Source organism: Tachyglossus aculeatus, chromosome 10, assembly GCF_015852505.1.
Source record: "Tachyglossus aculeatus isolate mTacAcu1 chromosome 10, mTacAcu1.pri, whole genome shotgun sequence".
Taxonomy (NCBI): domain Eukaryota; kingdom Metazoa; phylum Chordata; class Mammalia; order Monotremata; family Tachyglossidae; genus Tachyglossus; species Tachyglossus aculeatus.
Window position 1 is genome coordinate 56,414,938 of NC_052075.1, and position 27,032 is coordinate 56,441,969.

The 27,032-nt window shown below is 48.7% G+C and overlaps 1 protein-coding gene across 1 annotated transcript; it reads right to left on the reverse strand.

The window, feature by feature from the left end:
• Positions 1 to 5,310: 5,310 nt before the first annotated feature.
• KRT8 (keratin 8) lies at positions 5,311 to 27,032 on the reverse strand. Its single transcript, XM_038752127.1, has 9 exons — positions 26,649 to 27,032; positions 17,350 to 17,558; positions 14,397 to 14,457; positions 13,652 to 13,747; positions 12,259 to 12,423; positions 10,659 to 10,784; positions 8,765 to 8,985; positions 7,327 to 7,388; positions 5,311 to 5,777 (listed from the first exon to the last, which is right to left on the reverse strand). Exons 1-9 carry the CDS (start codon positions 26,943 to 26,945, stop codon positions 5,605 to 5,607), a joined length of 1,410 nt encoding a protein of 469 aa, XP_038608055.1. The 5' UTR covers positions 26,946 to 27,032; the 3' UTR covers positions 5,311 to 5,604.

Sequence of the window (27,032 nt, forward strand, 5' to 3'; positions counted from 1 at the left end):
ATCCACCCATGAGATTTACTGAGCGCTTACGTTGTGCGGACCACTGTACTAAACATTTGGGAGAGTGCAAACCATCAGAATTGTTAATAATAATAATAATGAATGGTTAGTGATTATTATAATAATCAATACAATATATGATATATGTAAATGCTATATACAAATTAAATGTTATATAAATGCTATATAACATACATGCAAACCATCAGAATTGTTAATAATAATAATGAATGGTCAATGATTATTATAATAGTAAATACAATATATGTAAATGTTATATAAAAATTAAACGTTGTATAAATGTTATAGAACTTTATATATGTATATATTATATGCAATTATATATTACATAAATATTATATAATTATATATAATAGAGTATTATATTATATAATTTATGTTTATGAATGAATGTCACATAAATATAAAATATGTAATAATAGTGGTGTGTATTATATATAAGAAATATACAAAATATAACTCTAATATAAATGTATGTGTGGTATATAAAATAATATATAACAATAATTAATATTGGTAATGATAATTGTATTTGTTAAGCGCTTACTTTGTGCAGAGCACTGAACTAAACATTTGGGAGAGTACAAAACAACAGAATTAATAATAATAATGATGGTATCTGTTCTAAGCACTGGGGAGGTTACAAGGTGATCAGATTGTTCCATGTGGGGCTCACAGTCTAAATCCCCATTTTATAGATGAGGGAACTGAGGTACAGAGAAGTTAAGTGAGTTGCCCAAAGTCACACTGCTGACAAGTGGCAGAGCCAGAATTTGAACCCATGACCTCTGACTCCCAAGCCCGTGCTCTTTCCATTGAGCCACACTGCTTCTCTAATAATAATAATAATGATGGCCTTTGTTAAGCGCTTACTATGTGCCAAGCACTGTTCTAAGCTCTGGGGGAGATACAAGGTGATCAGGTTGTCCTACGTGGGGCTCGCGGTCTTCATCCCCATTTTACAGATGAGGGAACTGAGGCACCGAAAAGTGAAGTGACTTGCCCAAGGCAACACAGCAGACAAGGGGCGGAGAAGCAGCTTGTCTTAGGGGAAAGAGCCCGGGTTTGGGAGTCAGAAGTAGTGGGTTCTAATCCCGGGTCCTCTACTTGGCAGCTGTGTGACTTTGGGAAAGTAGCTTAACTTCTCTGTGCCTCAGTCACCTTATCTGTAAAATGGGGATTGAGACTGTGAGCCCCACGTGGGACAGGGACCCTGTCCAACCCCATTTGCTTGTATCCACCCCAGTGCTTAATAATAACAGCAATAATAATTACGGTATTTAAGTGCTTACTATGTGCCAAGCACTGTTCTAAGCACTGGGGTAGATACAAGGTAATCAGGTGGTCCCCCGTGGGGCTCACAGTCTTCATCCCTATTTTACAGATGTGGGAACTGAGGCCCAGAGAGGTTAAGTTGAGAAGCGGAGAAGTAGCTGTGAAGCAGCTGTGGCTTAGTGGAAAGATCGTGGGCTTTGGAGTCAGAGGTCATGGGTTCGAATCCCGGCTGTGCCACTTGTCAGCTGTGTGATTTTGGGCAAGTCACTTCACTTCTCTGGGCCTCAGTTCCCTCATCTGTAAAATGGGGACTAAGACTGTGAGCCCCATGTGGGACAACCTGATAACCTTGTATCTTCCCCACTGCTTTGCACATAGCGCTTAACAAATACCATTATTAATATTATTATTATTAAGTGACTTACCCAAGGTCACACAGCAGACAAGTGGAAGAGCCGGGATTAGAACCATTGTCCTCTGACTCTCAAGCCCGGGCTCTTTCCTCTAAACCACGGGTTTAGTACAGTGCCTGGTGCATACAGTTAAGCGCTTAACAAATACCATTATTATTATTAATATTATTATTAATATCACCTCCAACATCCGCCCAAAGACAGAAGGGAAGGGGAAGGGCGCCCTCTGGTGGTCTGGAAAGGGAGAGATTCAGGACTGTTTCCCCCTAAATAATAAAATAATAATAATAATAATAATAATATTTGTTCATTTATTCAATCGTATTTATTGAGCGCTTACTGTGTGCAGAACACTGTACTATGTGCCAAGCACTGTTCTAAGCGCTGGGGGACCGTGATCCCGTTCCCACTGTTAGGTAGGGACTGTCTCTATATGTTGCCATCTTGTACTTCCCAAGCGCTTAGTACAGTGCTCTGCACACAGTAAGCGCTCACTAAAATACGATTGATTGATTGATTGATTGACCGTCTCTAGATGTTGCCAACTTGTACTTCCCAAGCGCTCAGTCCAGTGCTCTGCACACAGTAAGCGCTCAATAAATACGATTGAATGAATGAATGGGGGAGATACAGGGCGATCAGGTTGTCCCACGTAGGGCTCACAGGCTTCATCCCCATTTTACATCATCAATCGTATTTATTGAGCGCTTACTATGTGCAGAGCACTGGACTAAGCGCTTGGGAAGTACAAATTGGCAACATATAGAGACAGTCCCTACCCAACAGTGGGCTCACAGTCTAGAAGGGGGAGACAGACAACAAAACATGTTAACAAAATAAAATAAATAGAATAAATATATACAAGTAAAATAAATAAGTAAATAGAGTTCATCTCATCTGACACAGAGACGGTCACGGGTGTTGGTGGAGAAATAATAATAATAATAATAATGATGGCATTTGTTATGCGCTTACTATGTGCAGAGCACTGTTCTAAGCGCTGGGGGGGGGGATATAAGGCGATCAGGTTGTCCCACGTGGGGCTCACAGTCTTCATCCCATTTTACAGATGAGGTAACTGACGCACAGGGAAGTTCAGCGGCTTGCCCAAGGTCACACAGCAGACATGCGGCAGAGCCGGGATTAGAACCCATGACCTAATAATAATAATGATAATGGCATTTATTAAGCGCTTACTATGTGCAAAGCACACAGCAGACATGCGGCAGAGCCGGGATTAGAACCCATGACCTAATAATAATAATAGTGGCATTTATTAAGCGCTTACTATGTGCAAAGCACTGTTCTAAGCGCTGGGGAGGTTACAAGGTGATCAGGTTGTCCCACGGGGGGCTCACAATCTTAATCCCCATTTTACAGATGAGGGATTAAGAGAAGTCAAGCTGATAATTGGCGGAGCCGGAATTTGAACCCAGGACCTCCGACTCCAAAGCCCATGCTCTTTTCCACTGAGCCACACTGTTTCCCTAGAAAGCTCCAGAGAGCTCAGGTTAAGGGTGTCGGGGTTGGTGGGAAATCTAGGAAGGCTTCTGGGAGGAGGTGGATATTCGCAGAGTTGGGAAGGAATGGAGGGAAGTGAGTTCCTGAGGAGTGGGGAGGACATTCCAGGTGGGAAAATGTTTGAGGGGGGAAAACGAGGACAACGCCTCTCCCCCACTTCAAAGCCTATTAAAGGCTCACCTCCTCCAAGAGGCCTTCCCTGATTAAGCGCTCCTTTCCCCTTCTCCCACTCCCTTCTGTGTCACCCTGACTTGCTCCCTTTATTCATTCAATCCTATTTATTGAGCGCTTACTGTGTGCAGAGCACTGTACTAAGCGCTTGGGAAAGGACAGTATAACAATAAACAGACACATTCCCTGCCCATAAGGAGTGGCCTGTTGTGGGCAGGGATTGTCTCTCTCTGTTGCTGAATTATACTTTCCAAGCGCTTAGTACAGTGCTCTGCACACAGTAAGCGCTCAATAAATACATTTGAATGAATGCGTGAATTAATGTTATTCATCCCCCAATCCAGCCCCACAGCACTTTGTCCATAGCTGTAATTTTATTTGTTTCTATTAATGTCTGTCTCCCCAACTAGGATGTAGGCTCATTGTGCGTAGGGACGGTGTCTGTTTATTGTTATAGTTTACTCTCTCAAGTGCTTAGTACAGTGCTTTGCACACAGTAAGCGCTCAATAAGTATGATTGAATAAATGGATGATGGTGTGCTTGTTTGTCTGGGCGGGAACAGAAAAGGGGGCATGGGAAGGGGCAGCTGGAACAGTCAAGACTCCTTTGGGAGCCAGAAAGTCATGGGTTCTAATCCCAAACTCCACCACTTATCTGCTGTGTGACCCGGGGCAAGTCACTCCACCTCTCTGTGCCGCAGTTCCGTCATCTGTAAAATGGGGATCGAGACTGTGAGCCTCACGTGGGACAGGGACTGGGTCCAACCTGATTTCCTTGTGTCCATCTCAGCGCTTAGGACAGTGCTTGGCACTATTACTCTATTTATTTATTATTACTCTATTTATTTATTTATTTTACTATTACTCTATTTATTTTACTTGTACGTATTTATTCTACTTATTTCATTTTGTTAATATGTTTTGTTCTCTGTCTCCCCCCTTCTAGACTGTGAGCCCACTGTTGGGTAGGGACCGTCTCTATATGTTGCCAACTTGGACTTCCCAAGCGCTTAGTACAGTGCTCTGCACAGAGTAAGCGCTCAATAAATACGATTGAATGAATGAATGAATGAATGAATGAATGATAGTGTGCTTGTTTGTCTGGGCGGGAACAGAAAAGGGGGCACAGGAAGGGGCAGCTGGAACAGTCAAGACTCCTTTGGGAGCCAGAAAGTCATGGGTTCTAATCCCAAACTACACCACTTATCTGCTGTGTGACCTGGGGCAAGTCACTCCACCTCTCTGTGCCGCAGTTCCCTCATCTGTAAAATGGGGATCGAGACTGTGAGCCTCACGTGGGACAGGGACTGGGTCCAACCTGATTTCCTTGTGTCCATCTCAGCGCTTAGGACAGTGCCTGGCACTATTACTCTATTTATTATTACTCTATTTATTTATTTATTTTACTATTACTCTATTTATTTTACTTGTACATATTTATTCTACTTATTTTATTTTGTTAGTATGTTTTGTTCTGTCTCCCCCTTCTAGACTGTGAGCCCACTGTTGGGTAGGGACCGTCTCTATATTTTGCAAACTTCTACTTCCCAAGTGCTTAGTACAGTGCTCTGCACATAGTAAGTGCTCAATAAATATGATTGAATGAATGAATTAATCAATGGTCAGTGCAGAACACTAGAATAAGCACTTGGGCGAATACAATCCAACGGAGTTGGTAGGTGTGTTTCTTGCCCACAAGGAGCTTTCAGTCTAGCAGATGCTACCCTTTGCCCTCGCTCCGCCCGGCTCCAAGCCACCTCCTCCAGAAAGCCCTCCCCGAGTCGCTTCCCTCTCCACTCTCCCGGTCCTGTGTGTCTGGCCCCGTGCCGGGAACAGACCCACTCCCCATTACGCCCCCGCATCGCTGTCCCCCCCCCACACACACAATTAAGGAGACAGAGCCCGTCAATCAATCGATCAGCGAACTATATTGAGCATCTAACGTACTGAGCACTTGAGAGCCCAGCGGAAGCGAAACCTGTGCCCGAAACCTTTTACAGGCTGATGCGTGGTGTGGAGGGGAAAAACAGCACCAACTGGGACTCTTATCTTCCTCCTTCTCTGAGGAGGGTTTTACCCCGGGCCCCCCAAGATGGGGGTAATTTGGGGGCAGGGGCTGTGAATCCCCCCCAACCTTGTCAGTGGTCCCCAGGCACCCCCCGGGGGGTCTTGGCTCTGGGGCGGGGGGCAGGCCCCCGTTCACTTAGAGGACGTCGGAGGACTCGGATACCATCTTCCCGTCGCGGGTCTCGATCTTCTTCACCAGGAGCACCCCCTTGGTGCTACGGGGGGTGGTGGGGGAGGACGGCTGCAAGAAGTCTCTGCCGCTGAAACCCGCCCCTGGGCTCAGGATCTTGTGGGTAGTATTCAGCCCACCTGCGGGGGTGGGCAGGGGTCAGCCGGCACCCGGAGTGCCCCCTTCAATCCCTGGCAGTGACCCAGCCCCGGCCTGGCCCCTCGGGGCCCTGGTTCCTTACACGTTCATTACAGAGAGCACCGAATCCTGGCTAAGTGGACGGAGAGATCGACCTAGAGGCCGTGTGGGCATGCTGAGGCGCTGGGTTTCCTCCTCCCCGCTCTGTCCCTTCCCAGTGCCCAAGAGAGGGTGTGGATGCCCTGTCTCCCCCCACTTCGACTGGCAGCCCCTAAAGGGCAGGGGCCGTGCTCCTCTTCCCTCTATCCCTTCCCAGTGTCTAGCACATTCCATCCTCCCGTTTCGGGTGGCAGCCTTTCGAGGGCAGGCGTTGTGTCTCCTTTGTCCAGGAGAGAGGAGGGAGAGAGACAGAGACAGGATGGAGACAGAGAGAGAGAGACTGTGTGTGTATCTTTCTTGTCTTCTCCATTCAACTGGGAGCCTCTCAAGGGCAGGGGTTGCAACCCTTCCTCTGTCCCTCCCCCAGCACAAAGGAGAGACAGACAGAAAGTGTGTGTGTTTGTGTGTGTTTTGTCTTCTCCATTCAACTGGGAGCCTCTCAAGGGCAGGGGCTGCATCTTCTCCTTACTCTGTCCCTCCCACAAGTGTGTGTGTGTGTGTGTGTGTGGGGGGGGGGGAGAGAGAGAGAGAGAGAGAGAGAGAGAGAGAGTGTGTGTGTGTGTGTGTGTGTGTGTGTATCTTTCTTGTCTTCTCCATTCAACTGGGAGCCTCTCAAGGGCAGGGGTGGCATCTCTTCCTTCCTCTGTCCCTCCCCCAGCGCCCAGGAGAGAGAGACAGACAGAGACAGAAAATGTGTGTGTGTTTGTGTGTATTTTGTCTTCTCCATTCAACTGGGAGCCTCTCAAGGGCAGGGGCTGCATCTCCTCCTTACTCTGTCCCTCCCCCAAGTGCCGAGAGAGAGAGAGAGAGAGAGAGAGAGAGAGAGAGAGAGAGAGAGAGAGAGAGAGAGAGAGAGTGTGTGTGTGTGTGTGTATCTTGTCTTCTCCATTCAACTGGGAGCCTCTCAAGGGCAGGGGTGGCAACTCTTCCTTCCTCTGTCCTTCCCCCAGCGCCCAGGAGAGAAAGACAGACAGAGACAGAAAATGTGTGTGTGTTTGTGTGTGTGTATTTTGGCTTCTCCATTCAACTGGGAGCCTCTCAAGGGCAGGGGCTGCATCTCCTCCTTACTCTGTCCCTCCCACAAGTGGAGAGAGAGAGAGAGAGAGAGAGAGAGAGAGAGAGAGAGAGAGAGAGAGAGAGAGAGTGTGTGCGTGAGTGTGTGTCTGTCCCCATCCCTCCCCAGTCTTCCCGCTTCAACTGGCAGCCCCTTGAGGGCAATGGCCATGTCTCTTCCTCTTCCTTTGTTGCTTCGCGGAGCGGCCAGCACGGGGCTCTACCTCCTGGGGAGACCAACTGGCCGCCCTGGCAGAGCAATGACCAAGTTGGAGCCGCCATTGCCCTCCCCACCCCCCGCGGCCCCACCCCGCCTCCCCCCAGGGCTCGGTCCGTTACCTCCGTAGTAGCCGGTGGTAGCCTTGGTGTGAATACTCATGTTCTGCAGCCCTGCCTCCAGCCTGGAGAGAGAGAGAGAGAGAGAGAGAGAGAGAGAGAGAGAGAGAGAGAGAGAGAGAGAGAGAGAGAGAGAGAAAGCACGGGTCCAGCCCCAGCCGCTCGGGGACCCAGGACAACCCAGCTCCCCGTGTCGGCAGAGGCTCAGAACGGGGATCCCCAGGAGGGGAAGGGGGAGAAAATGGATGGGTGTGGTGGAGGGGGGAGAAGCAGTACGGTCTAGTGGATACAGCCGGGCCTGGGCGTCAGAAGGTCATGGGTCTTAAGAAGCAGCGTGGCTCAGTGGAAAGAGCCCGGGCTTTGAAGTCTAGGTCATGGGTTTGAATCCCAGCTCCGCCAAAACTCAGCTGTGTGACTCTGGGCAAGTGACAATTCTCTGTGCCTCAGTGACCTCATCTGGAAAATGGGGATTAAGACTGGGAGCCCCCCGTGGGACAACCTGATCACCTTGTAACCTCCCCAGCGCTTAGAACAGTGCTTGGCACATAGTAAGTGCTTAATAAATGCCATCATCATTATTATTATTATGAGAAGCAGCGTGGCTCAGTGGAAAGAGCCCGGGCTTTGGAGTCGGAGGTCATGGGTCCAAATCCCGGCTCTGCCAGTTGTCAGCTGTGTGACTCTGGGCAAGTCACTTCACTTCTCTGGGCCTCAGTTCCCTCATCTGTAAAATGGGGATCAAGACTGTGAGCCCCCTGTGGGACATCCTGATCGCCTTGTAACCTCCCCAGTGCTTAGAACAGTGCTTTGCACATAGTAAGCACTTAATAAATGCCATTATTATGATGATGATGGGCTCAAATCTCAGCTCCACCACCCATCTACTGGGTGACCTTCACTTCCCTGCGCCTCAGAGAAATGGGGGTCGAGACTGTGAGCCCCCGTGGGACATCCTGATCGCCTTGTAACCTCCCCAGTGCTTAGAACAGTGCTTTGCACATAGTAAGCGCTTAATAAATGCCATTATTATGATGATGATGGGTTCAAATCTCAGCTCCACCACTCGTCTACTGGGTGACCTTCGCTTCCCTGCGCCTCAGAGAAATGGGGGTCGAGACTGTGAGCCCCCTGTGGGACATCCTGATCACCTTGTAACCTCCCCAGTGCTTAGAACAGTGCTTTGCACATAGTAAGCGCTTAATAAATGCCATTATTATGATGATGATGGGTTCAAATCTCAGCTCCACCACTCGTCTACTGGGTGACCTCCGCTTCTCTGCGCCTCAGAGAAATGGGGGGCGAGACTGTGAGCCCCACGTGGGACGGGGACCGAGTCCAACCTGGTGATCTATCTATCCCAGAGCTTAGTACGGGGCCTGGCACGTAGGAAGCGCTTAAGAAACACCCTAATCATCGTTATTATCATGGTGCCCACTCTCACCTGCTCTCCTCGCCTTCCAGCAGCTTGCGGTAGGTGGCTATCTCAACGTCCAGGGCCAGCTTGACGCTCAGCAGCTCCTGGTACTCGCGCAGCTGGCGGGCCATCTCCTGCTTGGCCTTCTGCAGGGCGGCCTCCAGCTCCTCCAGCTTGGCCCGGGCGTCCTTGAGGGCCAGCTCACCGCGCTCCTCCGCCTCGGCGATGGAGGCCTGCAGCCCTTTATTCTACAGCGAAGGGGGCGGGACGTGGGGTTGGGGGGTGAGCATCTGGGAGCGGTCAGTCAATCATATTTACCGAGGGTTTACTACGTGCGGCGCACTCTACTAAGAGCTACGGAGAGTATGACCAAGACACGTTCCTTAATAATAACAATGGCATTTATTAAGCGCTTACTATGTGCAAAGCCCTGTTCTAAGCGCTGTGGAGTTTACAAGGTGATCAGGTTGTCCCACCTGGGGCTCACAGTCTTAATCCCCATTTTCCAGATGAGGGAACTGAGGCCCAGAGAAGTGAAGTGACTTGCCCAAAGTCACCCAGCTGACAAGTGGCAGAGCCAGGATTTGAACCGATGACCTCTGACTCCGAAGCCCGGGCTTATATATGTGTGTGTATATACATATATACATATATATATGTATACACACACACACACACACACACACACACACACACACACACACACACACATATGTATATATATGTATATATACATACATACACACACACATATATATACATATATATACATAAATATATGTTTGTACATATTTATTACTCTATTTTATTTGTACATATCTATTCTATTCATTTTATTTTGTTAATATGTTTGGTTTTGTTCTCTGTCTCCCCCTTCTAGACTGTGAGCCCACTGTTGGGTAGGGACTGTCTCTATATGTTGCCAACTTGGACTTCCCAAGCGCTTAGTCCAGTGCTCTGCACACAGTAAGTGCTCAATAAATACGATTGATTGATTGATTTCCACTGAGCCACGCTGCTTCCCCGGCTTCCTTGTCCACAACGAGCTTACAGTCGAGAGGGGGAGATCGACGTTAGTAGAAATAAATAAATGCAGACATGGACCCTGGGGCTTGGGATGAAGAAGCAGCGTGGCTTAGTGGCAAGAGCCCAGGCTTTGGAGTCAGAGGTCATGGGTTCAAATCCCAGTTCTGCCATTTGTCAGCTGTGTGATTTCGGGCAAGCCACTTCACTTCTCTGGGCCTCAGTTCCCTCATCTGTAAAATGGGGATGAAGACTGTGAGCCCCACGTGGGACAACCTGATCACCTTGTATCCCCACCCAGTGCTTAGAACAGTGCTTTGCACATAGCAAGAGCTTAACAAATGCCATCATTATTGTCTGCTGTGCGACCTTGGGCAAGCCACTTTACTTCTCTGTGCCTCAGTTATCTCATCTGTAAAATGGGGATTAAGACTGTGAGCCCCACCTGGGACAACCTGATCACCTTGTATCCCCCCCAGCGCTTAGAACAGTGCTTCACACATAGTAAGCGCTTTACAAATGCCATCATTATTATTATGTCTGCTGTACAACCTTGGGAAGCCACTTCACTTCTCTGCTCCTCAGTTATCTCATCTGTAAAATGGGGATTAAGACTATGAGCCCCAGGTGGGACCACCTGGTGACCCCGGACCTACCCCAGCGCTTAGCACATAGTAAGCGCCTAACAAATACCATCTTTATTCTTATTATAAAGGGAGCAAGTCAGGGGGACGCAGAAGGGAGCGGGAGAAGAGGACGAGAGGCTTAGTCAGGGAAGGCCTCTTGGAGGAAATGGGCTTTCAATAAGGCTTTGAAGCATGGAGGGAGAGGGTTGGTCTGTAGGATAGGAGGAAGGGAGGGTGTTCCAGGACAGAGCAGGAGGGAGGAGCTCCCGCACCTGAGCCTTGACGGCATCCATCTCGCTCTGCAGGCGGCTGATGGAGCGGTGAATCTCGGAGATCTCCGTCTTGGTGCGAGTCAGGTTGTCGCCGTGCTGGCCCGCCAGCAACTGCAGCTCCTCGTACTGCCAGGAGAAAGAGACCCCAAGCGTGGACCCCCAAGATAGGGCCAAGGGGGGCACCCTCCCCTCACCCCCAAAATGCCCGGGGTCCATCCCCTCGCCGTAGTCCGGATGTGCTGCGAGGCCAGGGCCCGTGTCCGACTCTCGCAAGCGCTCAGTCACTTCAGTTCTCCGTGCCTCAGTTACCTCTTCTCATCATCATCATCATCATCATCAATCGTATTTATTGAGCGCTTACTATGGGCAGAGCACTGTACTAAGCGCTTGGGAAGTACAAATTGGCAAATGGGGGCTAAAACTGGGAGCCCCAACTGGGACAGGGTCTGTGTCCAACCTGTGTCCAACCTCCCCTTCGTCCCCCTCTCCATTCCCCCCCTTACCTCCTTCCCTTCCCCACAGCACCTGTATATATGTATATATATTTGTACAGATTTATTATTTTATTTATTTATTTTACTTGTACATATCTATTCTATTTATTTTATTTTGTATGTTTGGTTTTGTTCTCTGTCTCCCCCTTTTAGACTGTGAGCCCACTGTTGGGTAGGGACTGTCTCTGTATGTTGCCAACTTGTACTTCCCAAGCGTTTAGTACAGTGCTCTGCACACAGTAAGCGCTCAATAAATAGGATTGATGATGATGATCCCCCATCTTACCTCTGTCCCTTCCCCACAGCACCTGTTTACATGTATATATGTTTGTACATATTTATTACTCTATTTATTTATTTATTTTGCCTGTACATATCTATTCTATTTATTTTCTTTTGTTAGTATGTTTGGTTTTGTTCTCTGTCTCCCCCTTTTAGACTGTGAGCCCACTGCTGGGTAGGGACTGTCTCTATATGTTGCCAACTTGGACTTCCCAAGCGCTTAGTACAGTGCTCAGCACACAGTAAGCGCTCAATAAATACGACTGATTGATTGATTGATTAGCTCGAATCTACCGCAGCGCCTAGGATGCTGTCTGGCACGTAGTAAGCACTTAACGAATACCATAAAAAACAGGAAAATAGGCATTCTGTAGATACCACTGAAATATCAATAGTTGTGGCATCCACAACTGTGCCAAGCGCTGTGCGAAGGGCTGGGGGAGAGACAGGATAATCAGATTGGACACAGTCCCCCGTGAAGAAAGAAGACAGACAGAAGGAAAGGGGGGATCTTCTCATTTTAGACTGTGAGCCCACTGTTGGGTAGGGACTGTCTCTATGTGTTGCTGACTTGACTTCCCAAGCGCTTAGTACAGTGCTCTGCACACAGTAAACGCTCAATAAATACAATTGATTGATTGATTTTACAGACGGGGAAACAGGCTCAGAGAGGTTAAGCGACTTGCCTGAGGTCCCACGGCAGGCAAGTAGCGGACTTGGAATGGCCTCGCTATCCAGCTCTCCCTCCCACCCCAACCTCTCCAGGCTGAATGGTCTAACCTAAAGCCCTCCCGCTGCAGCACTAGCTGGAGGCCCGGCCTGACCTTGATCTGGTACATGCTCTCGGCCTCGGCCTTGCTGCGCTGGGCGATCTCCTCGTACTGGGCCTTGACGTCGGCGATGATGCTTTCCAGGTCCAGGTGGCGGTTGTTGTCCATGGATAGGACCACCGACGTGTCCGAGATCTGGGCCTGCATCTCGCGCAGCTCCTGCAGCGGGGGGCGGGGGTGACAATAATAATAATAATGATAGCATTTATTAAGCGCTTACTATGTGCAAAGCGCTGTTCTAAGCGCTGGGGAGGTTACAAGGTGATCAGGTTGTCCCATGGGGGGCTCACAGTCTTCATCCCCATTTTACAGATGAGGTAACAGGCACAGAGAAGTTAAGTGACTTGCCCAAAGTCACACAGCTGACAAGTGGCGGAGCCGGGATTTGAACCCATGACCTCTGACTCCAAGCCCGGGCTCTTTCCACTGAGTCATGCTGAACTTCCCCATCGCCCACCTGCCCATCGCTGGCCAGTGCCAACCTGGGGCCGGTGACTGTTGTTCTACTGGACTCTCCCAAGCGCTTAGTACAGTGCTCTGCGCCCAGAAAGCGCTCAATAAATACATCTGACTGACTGACTAAAGGCGGGCTGAAACAGGGCTGAACCCAAAGGAAATCTGGGGCCACGACAAACCCCTCTAGGCTGTAAGCTTGTTGTGGGTAGGGAACGGGTCTATCAACTGTGCTGTACTGCACTCTTCGAAGCACTTAATACAGTGCTTCACACGTAGTAAGCGCTCAATAAATGCCACCGAAGGATAAACAATAAAGATGAGAAACAATAAGTCTAAGGCGGCCTGGGACATGGAAGAACAGACAGTTGAGCATCCTGGAACTTATAATAATCATAATAATGGCATTTGTTAAGCGCTTACTATGTGCAAAGCACTGTTCTAAGCGCTGGGAGGATACAAGGTGATCAGGTTGTCCCGCGTGGGGCTCACAGTCATCATCCCCATTTTACAGATGAGGAAACTGAGGCTCCGAGAAGTTAACTGACTTGCTCAAGGTCACACAGCAGACATGTTGGCGGAGCCAGAATTCAAATCCATGACCTCTGACTCCAAAGCCCGTGCTCTTTCCACCACTGAGCCATGCTGCTTCTCTATCTGCACGTGGGGGTTCATTCATTCATTCAATTGTATTTATTGAGCGCTTACTGTGTGCAGGGCACTGTACTAAGCGCTTGGGAAGTACAAGTCGGCAACGTACAGAGACGGTCCCTACCCAACGACGGGCTCACAGCCTAGAAGACGGGCTCACAGTCAGGGAAGGGGGACAGGCGAGATGCCAAGGCAGCCCGGGGTCAGCGCTTCATACAGCGCCCTGCACACGGTAAGCGCTCAATAAATACGACTGAATGAAGGGAGCACTGCCAGGGCTCACCTCTTCATGCAGCTGCCTCAGGAAGTTGATCTCGTCCGTCAGAGCCTCCAGCCGTGATTCCAGCTCCACCTTGTTCATGTACGCTTCGTCCACATCCTGGGGGGAGAGAGAGGAGGGAGGCTGTCCGTCCCGGGGCAGTGAGGGGGGTGACCACCTGAGACCCCCGCCTCCAGAAGGCTCTGGCGGGGAACGACTGGGTCATTCCTCAATCAATCAATCAATCAATTGTATTTATTGAGCGCTTACTGTGTGCAGAGCACTGGACTGAGCGCTTGGGAAGTCCAAGTTGGCAACATCTAGAGACGGTCCCTACCCAACAGTGGGCTCACAGTCTAGAAGGGGGAGGCAGAGAACAAAACATATTAACAAAATAAAAGAAATAGGATATGTACAAGTAAAATAAATAAATAGAGAAATAAATATGTACAAACATATATACATCTATACAGGTGCTGTGGGGAAGGGAAGGAGGTAAGGCGGGGGGGATGGAGAGCGGGAGGAGGGGGAGAGGAAGGAGGGGGCTACAGTCCTGAACAACTTGTACTTCCCAAGCACTTAGTACAGTGCTCTGCACACAGTAAGCGCTCAATAAATACGATTGAATGAATGGTGAGGGGCACACAGAGCAAGGGTGAGGGAGAGTGAGGGGGTGAGTGTGTGAGTGTATGTTTCTGGAGTGGGCGAAAGTGGGGTGCTGCCCCCACCCCCCCAGACCCTTCCACCCACCTGCTTCCCGCCAGCTCACCTTTTTGAGAAGCACAAACTCATTCTCCCTCTCGTTCCTCTTGTTGATTTCATCCTCGTACCTGCAGGAGGGGGAAACTGAGTCAGGCAAAGATGGGGGGATCCTGCTACCCCTCCAAGTCGGGGGGTGGTCTCCCAAAAACGCTTTCCGAGATCCTGACCACTGCCCTGGGCACCCCCCTACGCTGGGCAGGAATGGGTCTACCGACTCTGTCGTCGTGCAAGCTCTTAGTAAGATGCTCTGCACACAGTAAGCGCTCAATAAATACCACTGGTTGATAGCTGCCTCTGGGGCCCTGGAAACCCAATGCCAGACTGGGCCAGAGCATGGCTCGGCACAGTGAGCCGGGGCAGAGGGAGGATGCCCAGCATGGAGGCAGGAGGGGCAACTCTGGGGGTCCATCAGCAGCGTGGCTCAGTGGTTAGAGTCCGGGCTTGGGAGCCAAAAACATCTGGGTTCTCATCCCAGCTCCTCCACTCGCTTGCTGTGTGAGCTTAGCTAAATCACTTCACTTCTCTGGGCCTTCATTCTCTCGCCTGCAAAATGGGGATTGAGACTATGAGCCCCATGTGGGACAGGGACTGTGTCCAACATGATTAACTTGTATCTTCCCCAGTGCTTAGCACATAGTAAGCGCTTAACCAGTACCATAATTATTATTATTATTATTCACTTCTCTGGGCTTCGGTTCCCTTAACTGGAAAATGGGGATGAAGACTGTGAGCCCCATGTGGGACAGAGACTGTGTCCAACGTGATTAACTTGTATCTTCCCCAGTGCTTAGACCAGTGCTTGGCACATAGTAAGCACTTCACAAATACCATAATTATTATTATCATTCACTTCTCTGGGCTTCAGTTCCCTTAACTGTAAAATGGGGATTAAGACTGTAGTTCCCTTAACTGTAAAATGGGGATTAAGACTGTGAGCCCCATGTGGGACAGGGACTGTGTCCAAAGTGATTAACTTGTATCTACCCCAGCACTTAGACCAGTGCTTGGCACATAGTAAGCGCTTACCAAGTGCCATAATTATTATTATTATTCACTTCTCTGAGCTTCAGTTCCCGTAACTGTAAAATGGGGATGAAGACTGTGAGCCCCATGTGGGCCAGGGACTGTGTCCAACATGATTAACTTGTATCTTCCCCAGTGCTTAGCACATAGTAAGCGCTTAACCAGTACCATTATTATTATTATTATTCACTTCTCTGGGCTTCAGTTCCCTTAACTGTAAAATGGAGATAAAGACTGTGAGCCCCATGTGGGACAGGGACTGTGTCCAACGGGATTAACTTGTATCTTCCCCAGTGCTTAGACCAGTGCTTGGCACATAGTAAGCACTTAACAAATACCATAATTATTATTATCATTCACTTCTCTGGGCTTCAGTTCCCTTAACTGTAAAATGGGGATTAAGACTGTAGTTCCCTTAACTGTAAAATGGGGATTAAGACTGTGAGCCCCATGTGGGACAGGGACTGTGTCCAACGTGATTAACTTGTATCTACCCCAGCACTTAGACCAGTGCTTGGCACATAATAAGCACTTACCAAGTGCCATAATTATTATTATTATTCACTTCTCTGAGCTTCAGTTCCCATAACTGTAAAATGGGGATGAAGACTGGGAGCCCCATGTGGGACAGGGACTGCGATCAATGTGATTAACTTGTATCTACCCCAGCACGTAGACAAGTACTTGCCACATACTAAGCACTTAATAAGTACCATAATTATTATTATTATTCACTTCTCTGGGCTTCAGTTCCCTTAAACTGTAAAATAGGGATGAAGACTGTGAGCCCCATGTGGGACAGAGATTGTGTCCAACCTGGTTAACTTGTATCTACCCCATTCATTCATTCAATCGTATTTATTGAGCGCTTACTGTGTGCAGAGCACTGTACTAAGCGCTTGGGAAGTACAAGTTGGCAACCTATAGCACTTAGACCAGTGCTTGGCACACAGTAAGCGCTTAACCAGTACCGTAATTATTGACTTCTCTGGGCCCTCAACTGTAAAACATTCATTCATTCATTCAATCGTATTTATTGAGCGCTTGCAGTGTGCAGAGCATCATCATCAATCGTATTTATTGAGCGCTTACTGTGTGCAGAGCACTGTCCTAAGCGCTTGGGAAGTACAAGTTGGCAACATATAGAGACGGTCCAACATATAGAGACAGTCCCTGCCCAACAGCGGGGGAAGCACTGAGAAGCGACCTTGGGCAAGTCACTTCACTTCTCTCAGCCTCAGTTCCCTCATCTGTAAAATGGGGATTAAGACCGTGAACCCCGGCGTGGGGCAACCTGATCATCTTGTATCCCCCCAGCGCTTAGAACAGTGCTTTGCACATAGTAAGCGCCTAACAGATGCCATCATCATCATCAACAGCGGGCTCACAGTCTAGAAGGGATTAAACGGGGATTAAGACCACGAGCCCCACGTGGGACTGTGTCCAATGTGATTGAATCAATCAATCAATCAATCGTATTTATTGAGCGCTTACTATGTGCAGAGCTCTGTACTAAGCGCTTGGGAAGTACAAATTGGCAACACATAGAGACAGTCCCTACCCAACAGTGGGCTCACAGTCTAAAAAGCAGCGTGGCTCAGTGGAAAGAGCCCGGGCTACGGAGTCAGAGGTCATGGGTTCAAATCCCGGTGCCGCCAATTGTCAGCTGTGTGACTTTGGGCAAGTCACTTTACTTCTCTGTGCCTCAGTTACCTCATCTGTAAAACGGGGATTAAGACTGTGAGCCCCCCCCATGGGACAATCTGATCACCTTGTAACCTCTCCAGCGCTTAGAACAGTGCTCTGCACATAGTAAGCGCTTAATAAATGCCATCATTATTATTATTAGCGTTTATCTGCTCCAGCACTCAGAGCAGTGCCTGCCACATATTAAACACTTAATGAACCCAAAGAAAAAGATCATTTCCTGGACTTACTTGGCCCTGAGGTCCTCCACCAGGCCCTGCATGTTTCCCAGCTCCCCCTCCAGCCTCAGTTTGTCCTGGTCTAAGGATTCCAGCTGCCTGCGCAGGGAGCTGATGTACGTCTCGAACATTGCCGCCACGTTGCTCCGGGACGACTTCTGGCCCCGCAGCAGGCTCCACTTGGTCTCCAGCATCTTGTTCTGCTGCTCCAGGAACCGCACCTGGGGGAGGAGGGAGAAACTGACTCACTCATTCAATCGTATTTATTGAGCGCTTACTGCGTGCAGAGCGCTGTACCAAGTTGGCAGCGTACAAAGACGGTCCCTACACGACAACGGGCTCACAGTTGAGAAGGGGAAATGACTCTAACGGACCACAATTGTGGCAGGGGGGGAGACGCGACTCTTGGTGTGGGGTTGTGGGGGGGAGGGAGGTGCCCAAAAACTAGAAGCAGCGTGGCTCAGTGGAAAGAGCCTGGGCTTTGGAGTCAGAGGTCATGGGTTCAAATCCCGGCTCTGCCAATTGTCAGCTGTGTGACTTTGGGCAAGTCACTTCCCTTCTCTGTGCCTCAGTTACCTCATCTGTAAAATGGGGATTAAGACTGTGAGCCCCCTAAGGGACAACCTGATCGCCTTGTAACTTCCCCAGCGCTTAGAACAGTGCTTTGCACATAGTAAGCGCTTAATAAATGCCATCAAAACAAAAAACAAAAAACTAGGATTTGGACGGATCAGTGGTATTTATTGAGCGTTTACTTAGAGAAGCGGCGTGGCTTAGGGGATAGAGCACGAGCCAGCGAGTCAGGAGGACCCGGGTTCTAATCCCAGTTCTGCCATATGCCCGCGGTGTGACCTTGGGCAAATCACTTCACTTCTCTGGGCCTCAGTGACCTTATCTGTAAAATGGGGATTAAGACTGTGAGCCCCATGTGGGACAGGGACTGTTTCCAAGCTCTCAATACGACTGAATGAATGAACAAAACTCATTAACTCATTTTGACCCCAGCGTTTAGAACAGTGCATGGCACGTAGTAAGCACTTAAGTACCATAATTATTATATTATTATGAAGAGCACTGTATTAGATGCTGGGGAGAGGATCTCCCTCTCCCCCTCTAGACCGTAAATTGACTTTGGGCAGGGAACATGTTCATTCATTCATTCAGCCATATTTATTGAGCGCTTACTGTGTGCTGAGCACTGTACTAAGCACTTGGGAAGTACAAGTTGGCAACATATAGAGACGATCCCTACCCACCAGTGGGCTCACAGTCTAGAAGGGGGAGACAGAGAACACAACAGAACATATTAACAGAATGAAATAAACTAAATATGTACAAATAAAATAAATAGAGTAATAAATACGTACAAACATATATACATATATACAGGTATATATACAGGCAGACATTGATATAGATAAATAAATGTCAGATAAGGACAAAAGTGCTGTGGGGCTGAGGTGGGGGTGTGGGGAGGGTGTAGAGGGGAAAGGTCCAACCAACCTCAGCCAAGGTTTCAAAGAGCACAGTGGGGGCCCCTTATCTGGAAGGAAAGGGGGCTGGACCTAATAATAATAATAATGGCATTTATTAAGCGCTTACTTTGCGCAAAGCACTGCTCTAAGCGCTGGGGAGGTTACAAGGTGATCAGGTTGTCCCACGGGGGGCTCCCAGTCTTCATCCCCATTTTACAGATGAGGTAACAGGCACAGAGAAGTTAAGTGACTTGCCCAAAGGCACACAGCTGGCAAGTGGCAGAGCCGGGATTTGAACCCATGACCTCTGACTCCAAAGCCCGGGCTCTTTCCACTGAGCCACGCTGCTTCCCCGACCTAAAAGAAGCCAGGCTGTGGAGTATTCTGGGCCTGGGTTGGGACCCCCCCCCCCCCCCCCCCCACCATCCAGACTGTGAGCCCGTTGTTGGGTAGGGGCCGTCTCTTTCGAGAAGCAGCGTGGCTCAGTGGAAAGAGCCCGGGCTTTGGAGTCAGAGGCCATGGGTTCAAATCCCAGCCCTGCCACTTGTCAGCTGGGTGACTTTGGGCAGGTCACTTCACTTCTCTGGGCCTCAGTGGCCTCATCTGTAAAATGGGGATGAAGACTGGGAGCCCCCCATGGGACAACCTGATCACCCTGTAACTTCCCCAGCGCTTAGAACAGTGCTTTGCACATAGTAAGCATTTAATAAATGCCATCACTGTATGTTGCCGATTTGTACCTCCCAAGCGCTTAGACAGTGCTCTGTCACAGTAAATGCTCAATAAATATGATTGAATGAGCGCTTACTAAATGCCATTATTACTATTGAGAAGCAGTAAGTGCTCAATATATACGATTGAATGAGCACTCAATAAATGCCATTATTACTATTGAGAAGCAGTAAGTGCTCAATAAATATGATTGAATGAGCGCTTAATAAATGCCATTATTACTATTGAGAAGCAGCATGGCTCAGTGGAAAGAGCATGGGCTTGGGAGTCAGAGGTCATGGGTTCTAATCCCAGCTCCGTCACTTATCAGCTGTGTGACTTTGGGCAAGTCACTTAACTTCTCTGAGCCTCAGTTACCTCATCTGTAAAATGGGGATGAAGACTGTGAGCCCCACGTGGGACAACCTCATTTACCTTGTATCTCCCCCAGCGCTTAGAACAGTGCTTTGCATATAGTAAGTGTTTAATAAATGCCATCATTATTATTATATGTTGCCGATTTGTACTTTCAAAGCGCTCTGCTCACAGTAAGCGCTCAATAAATGTGACTGAATAAATGAATGACCCTCCCACCAACTCCAAGGCCTTGATGGAAGGAATCGCAAAATTGAGTGTAAGCTCCTTGTGGGCAGGGAATCTGCCTGTTGACCTTGGGCAAGTCACATCACTTCTCTGTGCCTCAGTTCCCTCATCTGTACAATGGGGATTAAGACGGTGAGCCCCACGTGAGACAAGCTGATCACTCTGTATCCCCCCCAGCGCTTAGAACAGTGCTTTGCACATGGTAAGCGCTTAAATACCATTATTATTATTATTATTATTATTATTATTATACTGTCCTCTCCTAATAGCTTAGTCCAGTGTTCTGCACACCATAATCGCCCAATAAATTTGACTGACTGATTGACAGAGAGCCACGGGTGCTGAAGGGCCCTGCCTCATAGGAACAGGTGTTTATTACCCGGATTCCCTGAGAAGCAGCGTGGCTCAGTGGAAAGAGCACGGGCTTTGGAGTCAGAGGTCATGGGTTCAAATCCCCACTCCGCCACATGTCTCCTGTGTGACCTTGGGCAAGTCACTTAATTTCTCTGAGCCTCAGTTACCTCATCTGTAAAATGGGGATGAAAACTGTGCACCCTATGTGGGACAACCTGATCACCATGTATCTCCCCCAGTCCTTAGAACAGTGTTTTGCACAGATTAAGTGCTTAACAAATACCATCATTATTATTATTGTTGTCTGCTGTGTGACCTTGGGCAAGTCACAACTTCTCTGAGCCTCAGTTCCTTCACCTGTAAAATGGGGGTGAAGACTGTGAGCCCCACGTGGGACCACCTGATCACCTTGTCGTCTGCCCCCCCCCCGAGCTTAGAACGGTGCTTTGCACATAGTAAGCGCTTAACAAATACCATCATTATTATTACTGTTGTCTGCTGTGTGACCTTGGGCAAGTCACAACTTCTCTGAGCCTCAGTTCCCTCATCTGTAAAATGGGGATGAAGACTGTGAGCCCCACGTGGGACCACCTGATCACCTTGTACCCCCCCCCAGAGCTTAGAACAGTGCTTTGCACATAGTAAGCGCTTAACAAATACCATTATTATTATTTTTATTATATTCCCCCGACCCAACCCAAAAAAGTGAGGGTCCAGCCAGTGCTTTGGCCTAATCTCTTTCCACACTGCCCCAGTCCAAAGATGAGGCCCAATCCCCAGCCTGAGCCCCCTCCTTCCTCTCCTCCTCCCCATCCCCCCTGCCCTACCTCCTTCCCCTCCCCACAACACCTGTATAGACGTTTGTACACATTACTCTATTTTACTTCTACATATTTCCCATTCTATTGATTTTATTTTGTTAATATGTTTTGTTGTCCGTCTCCCCCTTCTAGACTGTGAGCCCGTTGTGGGGTAGGGACCGCCTCTCTATGTTGCCAACTTGGCCTTCCCAAGCGCTTAGTACACAGTAAGCTGTATATATATGTATATATGTTTGTACATATTTGTTACTCTATTTATTTATTTATTTTACTTGTACATATCTATTCTATTTATTTTATTTTGTTAGTATGTTTGGTTTTGTTCTGTCTCCCCCTTTTAGACTGTGAGCCCACTGTTGGGTAGGGACTGTCTCTATACGTTGCCAACTTGTACTTCCCAAGCGCTTAGTACAGTGTTCTGCACACAGTAAGCGCTCAATAAATACGATTGATGATGATGATAAGCGCTCAATAAATACCATTGAATGAATGGATCCCCCTTCGCCGCAGGGGGGCGCGCTCCCCCGGCCGCCGGGAAAACCTGGGCCGGATCGTGGGAGCAGCCGGGAGCAGGGCCAGGAGATGAAAAATTCAATCAACTCCTGGGGTAGGCCCGTCCCAATCAATCAATCAATCAATCGTATTTATTGAGCGCTTACTGTGTGCAGAGCACTGCACTAAGCGCTTGGGAAGTCCAAGTTGGCAACATATAGAGACAGTCCCTACCCAACAGTGGGCTCACAGTCTAAAAGGGGGAGACAGAGAACAAAACCAAACACACTAACAAAATAAAATAAATAGAAAAAAAATCAATCAATCCATCAATCGTATTTATTGAGCGCTTACTGGGTGCAGAGCACTGTACTAAGCGCTTGGGAAGTCCAAGTTGGCAACATATAGAGACAGTCCCTACCCAACAGTGGGCTCACAGTCTAAAAGGGGGAGACAGAGAACAAAACCAAACACACTAACAAAATAAAATAAATAGAAAAAAAATCAATCAATCCATCAATCGTATTTATTGAGCGCTTACTGGGTGCAGAGCACTGGACTAAGCGCTTGGGAAGTCCAAGTTGGCAACATGTAGAGACAGTCCCTACCCAACAGTGGGCTCACAGTCTAAAAGGGGGAGACAGAGAACAAAACCAAACACACTAACAAAATAAAATAAATAGAAAAAAAATCAGTCAATCAATCCATCAATCGTATTTATTGAGCGCTTACTGTGTGCAGAGCACTGTACTAAGCGCTTGGGAAGTACAAGTTGGCAACATAGGGGGTTGTCCCACCCCCGAACAGGGGACAGATAAGAGGGGCGTCGCCTCTATCTTTATCAGGAGGTGCTCATAAGCCCCCAGATTTACGAGCTGCTCTCACCCCAACCCCCAAACCCGGAAACTTTGATTTTTGGATTCCTCCCCCATCCCCAGGCCCCAACTCCACCCTGGGGCAGAGTCGACCAGGATCCGGCTTAGCCCCTGCGCTCCCTCCCCTCCTAATAATAATAAGGATGGCATTTATTAAGCGCTTACTCTGTGCAAGACACTGTTCTAAGCGCTGGGGAGGTTACAAGGTGATCCAAAGCTCACCTCCTCCAGGAGCCCTTCCCAGACTGAGCCCTCTCCTTCCTCTCCCCCTCCTCCCCCAGCCTTACCTCCTTCCCCTCCCCACAGCACCTATATATATTATATATGTTTGCACATATTTATTACTCTATTTATTTATTTATTTTATTTGTACATATCTATTCTATTTATTTTATTTTGTTAGTATGTTTGGTTTTGTTCTCTGTCTCCCCCTTTTAGACTGTGAGCCCACTGTTGGGTAGGGACTGTCTCTATGTGTTGCCAATTTGTACTTCCCAAGCGCTTAGTACAGTGCTCTGCACATAGTAAGCGCTCAATAAATACGATTGATGATGATGATGATGATGATATGTTTGTACGGATTTATTACTCTACTTATTTTACTTGTACATATTTATTCTATTTATTTTATTTTGTTAATGTGTTTTATTTTGTTGTCTGTCTCCCCCTTCTAGACTGTGAGCCCGCTGTTGGGTAGGGGCCGTCTCTAGATGTTGCCAACTTGGACTTCCCAAGCGCTTAGTACAGTGCTCTGCACACAGTAAGCGCTCAATAACTACGATTAAATGAATGAATCAATCCGGCTGTCCCACGGTCTTCATCCCCATTTTACAGATGAGAGAACTGAGGCACAGAGAAGTAAAGTGACTTGCCCAAAGTCACCCAGCTGACAGTGGGCAGGGCCGGGATTTGAACCCATGCAAGACCTCTGACTCAAAAGCCCGGGCTCTTTCCACTGAGCCACACTGCTTCTCATAATAAAGGCACTTTATGAAGCGCTTACTATGTGCCCACTGTTCTTAGCACTGTGGGGAGGTTCCAAGCTGATCCGGTTGTCCCACAGGGGGCTCACAGTCTTAATCCCCATTTTACGGATGAGGGAACTGAGGCCCAGAGAAGTGAAGTGACTTGCCCAAAGTCACCCTGCTGACAATTGGCAGGGGTGGGATTTGAACCCATGACCTCTGACTCCAAAGCCCGGGCTCTTTCCACTGAGCCACACTGCTTCTCCTAGACGACCCTCCCCCTCCATCAGGGGATCAGAGGGGACCCAGGCGTCCCCGCCCCTGGCCTGAAATGGGGGAGGAAGAGAGGGTCCCCGCAGGATTTTATTTGTTCTGATGATTTTGACCTCTCTTCCTCCCTTCAAGGCCCTGCTGAGAGCTCACCTCCTCCAGGAGGCCTTCCCAGACTGAGCCCCTTCCTTCCTCTCCCCCTCGTCCCCCTCTCCATCCCCCCATCTTACCTCCTTCCCTTCCCCACAGCACCTGTATATATGTATATATGGTTGTACATATTTATTACTCTATTTATTTATTTATTTTGCTTGTACATTTCTATCCTATTTATTTTATTTTGTTGGTATGTTTGGTTCTGTTCTCTGTCTCCCCCTTTTAGACTGTGAGCCCACTGTTGGGTAGGGACTGTCTCTATGTGTTGCCAATTTGTACTTCCCAAGCGCTTAGTACAGTGCTCTGCACATAGTAAGCGCTCAATAAATACGATTGATTGATTGATTGACCCCTGTCTCCATGTTTTGTTTTGATGTCTGCCTCCCCCCCTAGACTGTGAGCCCGTTGTTGGGGAGGGACCGTCTCTAGATGTTGCCGACTTGGACTTCCCAAGCGCTTAGTACAGTGCTCTCCACACAGTCAGCGCTCAATAAATACGATTGAATGAATGAATGAACCTCCAGCTTCACGCCTTCCCCTTTCCACCTGTTCCAGGGGATCAAGAGGGGGTAAGAAGGGTAGGGGGCTAAGAAGGGGGTGGGGAGGAGGGTCTCTCCCATCCCCCGACTCTGGGGAACGATGGGGGAGACGCTTCTCTCGTCCTCCCCCTTCCCCACGACTGCGGCCTCTGGTCTGAGCAAACTGTTTTCCCAAACCTTTGGACGGCAGCGCAGGGGATTATTCTTTCAATTGTATTTATTGAGCGCTTACTGTGTGCAGAGCACTAAGGGTTAGGTGGGAGGGGGATTGTTCAGAAGCAAAACAATTAAGCTCTGAGATGCCACTTTCCCAGCGGGCTTCGACTGGGATAATAATTCATAATTACTATGGGATGTGTTAAGCGCTTACTGGAATCGAGGAAAGAGGGCATCTTAGGGAGGGGGTCGCTGCTTCCATTTAGGGGGTGGGAGGTACAGGGATATGGGAAGAGTGAGGACTGTAATAATAATAATAATAATTACTATTATAATAATTAATTCATTAATTAATTCATTAATTCATGAATTCATTCAATCGTATTTATTGAACGCTTACTGTGTTCAGAGCACTGGATTAAGCGCTTGGGAAGTCCAAGTTGGCAACATAAAGAGACGGTCCCTACCCAACAGCGGGCTCACAGTCTAGAAGGGGGAGACAGACAACAAAACAAAACATATTAACAAAATAAAGTAAATAGAATATGTACAAATAGAGTAATAAAAACGTACAAACATATTTACATTTATACAGGTGTATTAAGCGCTTACTACGTACCGGATACTGTACTGAGTGCCGGGGTGGGTCCAACCAAATCGGGTTGGACACAGTCCCTGTCCCCGGTGGGGCTCACACTCAATGCCCATTTTACACATGGGACTAACTGAGGCAGGGACTGTCCCTGTTTAGGTCATGGGTTCCAATCCCGACCCCGCCACTTGTCACCTGTGTGACTTTGGGGCAGTCACTTCACTTCTCTGGGCCTCAGTTCGCTCACCTGTAAAATGGGGATGGACACTGTGAGCCCCACGTGGGACAACCTGATGACCTTGTATCCTCCCCCAGCGCACATAGTAAGCGCTTAACCAACGTCATCATTATTATTATTATTATTGTTGTAGCGTACTTTCCCCAGCGCTTTAGCCCACGAAGCGCTCAGTCAATACGATGGACGGAATAATAATAATAATTTTGGGATTTGTTAAGCGCTTACTATGTGCAAAAGCACTGTTCTAAGCGCTGGGGGGATACAAGGTGATCAGGTTGTCCCACGTGGGGCTCACAGTCTTCATCCCCATTTTCCAGATAAGGGAACTAAAGCCCAGAGAAGTGAAGTGACTTGCCCAAAGTCACACAGCTGACAATTGGCAGGGCTGGGATTCATTCAATCGTATTTATTCATTCATTCAATCGTATTTACTGAGTGCTTACTGTGTGCAGAGCACTGCACTAAGCGCTTGGGAAGTCCAAGTTGGCAACATATAAAGACGGTCCCTACGCAACTGTGGGTTCGCAGTCTAGAAGAGCGCTTACTGTGTGCAGAGCACTGTACTAAGCGCTTGGGAAGTACAAATTGGCAACATCTAGAGCCGGTCCCTACCCAACAGCGGGCTCACAGTCTAGAAGAGCGCTTACTGTGTGCAGAGCACTGTACTAAGCGCTTGGGAAGTACAAGTTGGCAACATATAGAGACAGTCCCTACCCAACAGCGGGCTCACAGTCTAGAAGAACGCTTACTGTGTGCAGAGCACTGTACTAAGCGCTTGGGAAGTTCAAGTTGGCAACATCTAGAGCCGGTCCCTACCCCACAGCGGGCTCACAGTCTAGAAGAGCGCTTACTGTGTGCAGAGCACTGTACTAAGCGCTTGGGAAGTCCAAGTTGGCAACATATAGAGACAGTCCCTACCCAACAGCGGGCTCACAGTCTAGACGAGCGCTTACTGTGTGCAGAGCACTGTACTAAGCGCTTGGGAAGTACAAGTTGGCAACATATAGAGACAGTCCCTACCCCACAGCGGGCTCACAGTTCCCCTCGCCCCCCACCCTTCGCACCTTGTCGATGAAGGAGGCGAACTTGTCGTTGAGGGTCTTGATCTGCTCGCGCTCCTCCTTCCGCACCCGGTGGATGGTGGGGTCGATCTGCAGGTTGAGGGGGGCCAGCAGGCTCTGGTTGACGCTGACCGCCTCGAAGCCCCCCGGTCCGAAGCCCCCCAGTCCGAAGCCCCCCGGCCCAAAGCGGGCCGGGTAGCGGTAGGCCGCGCCCCCGCCGAAGGACCGGCTGCTGAAGTTGCTCGGGCCGGAGGAGGTGGTCCTCCGGACGGTGGTCTTCTGGCTCATCCGGACGGACATGGTGGAGGACCAAAAAGACTCTGAGCCCACTGTTGGGTAGGGACCGTCTTTATATTTGCCAACTTGGCGCTTAGTACAGTGCTCTGC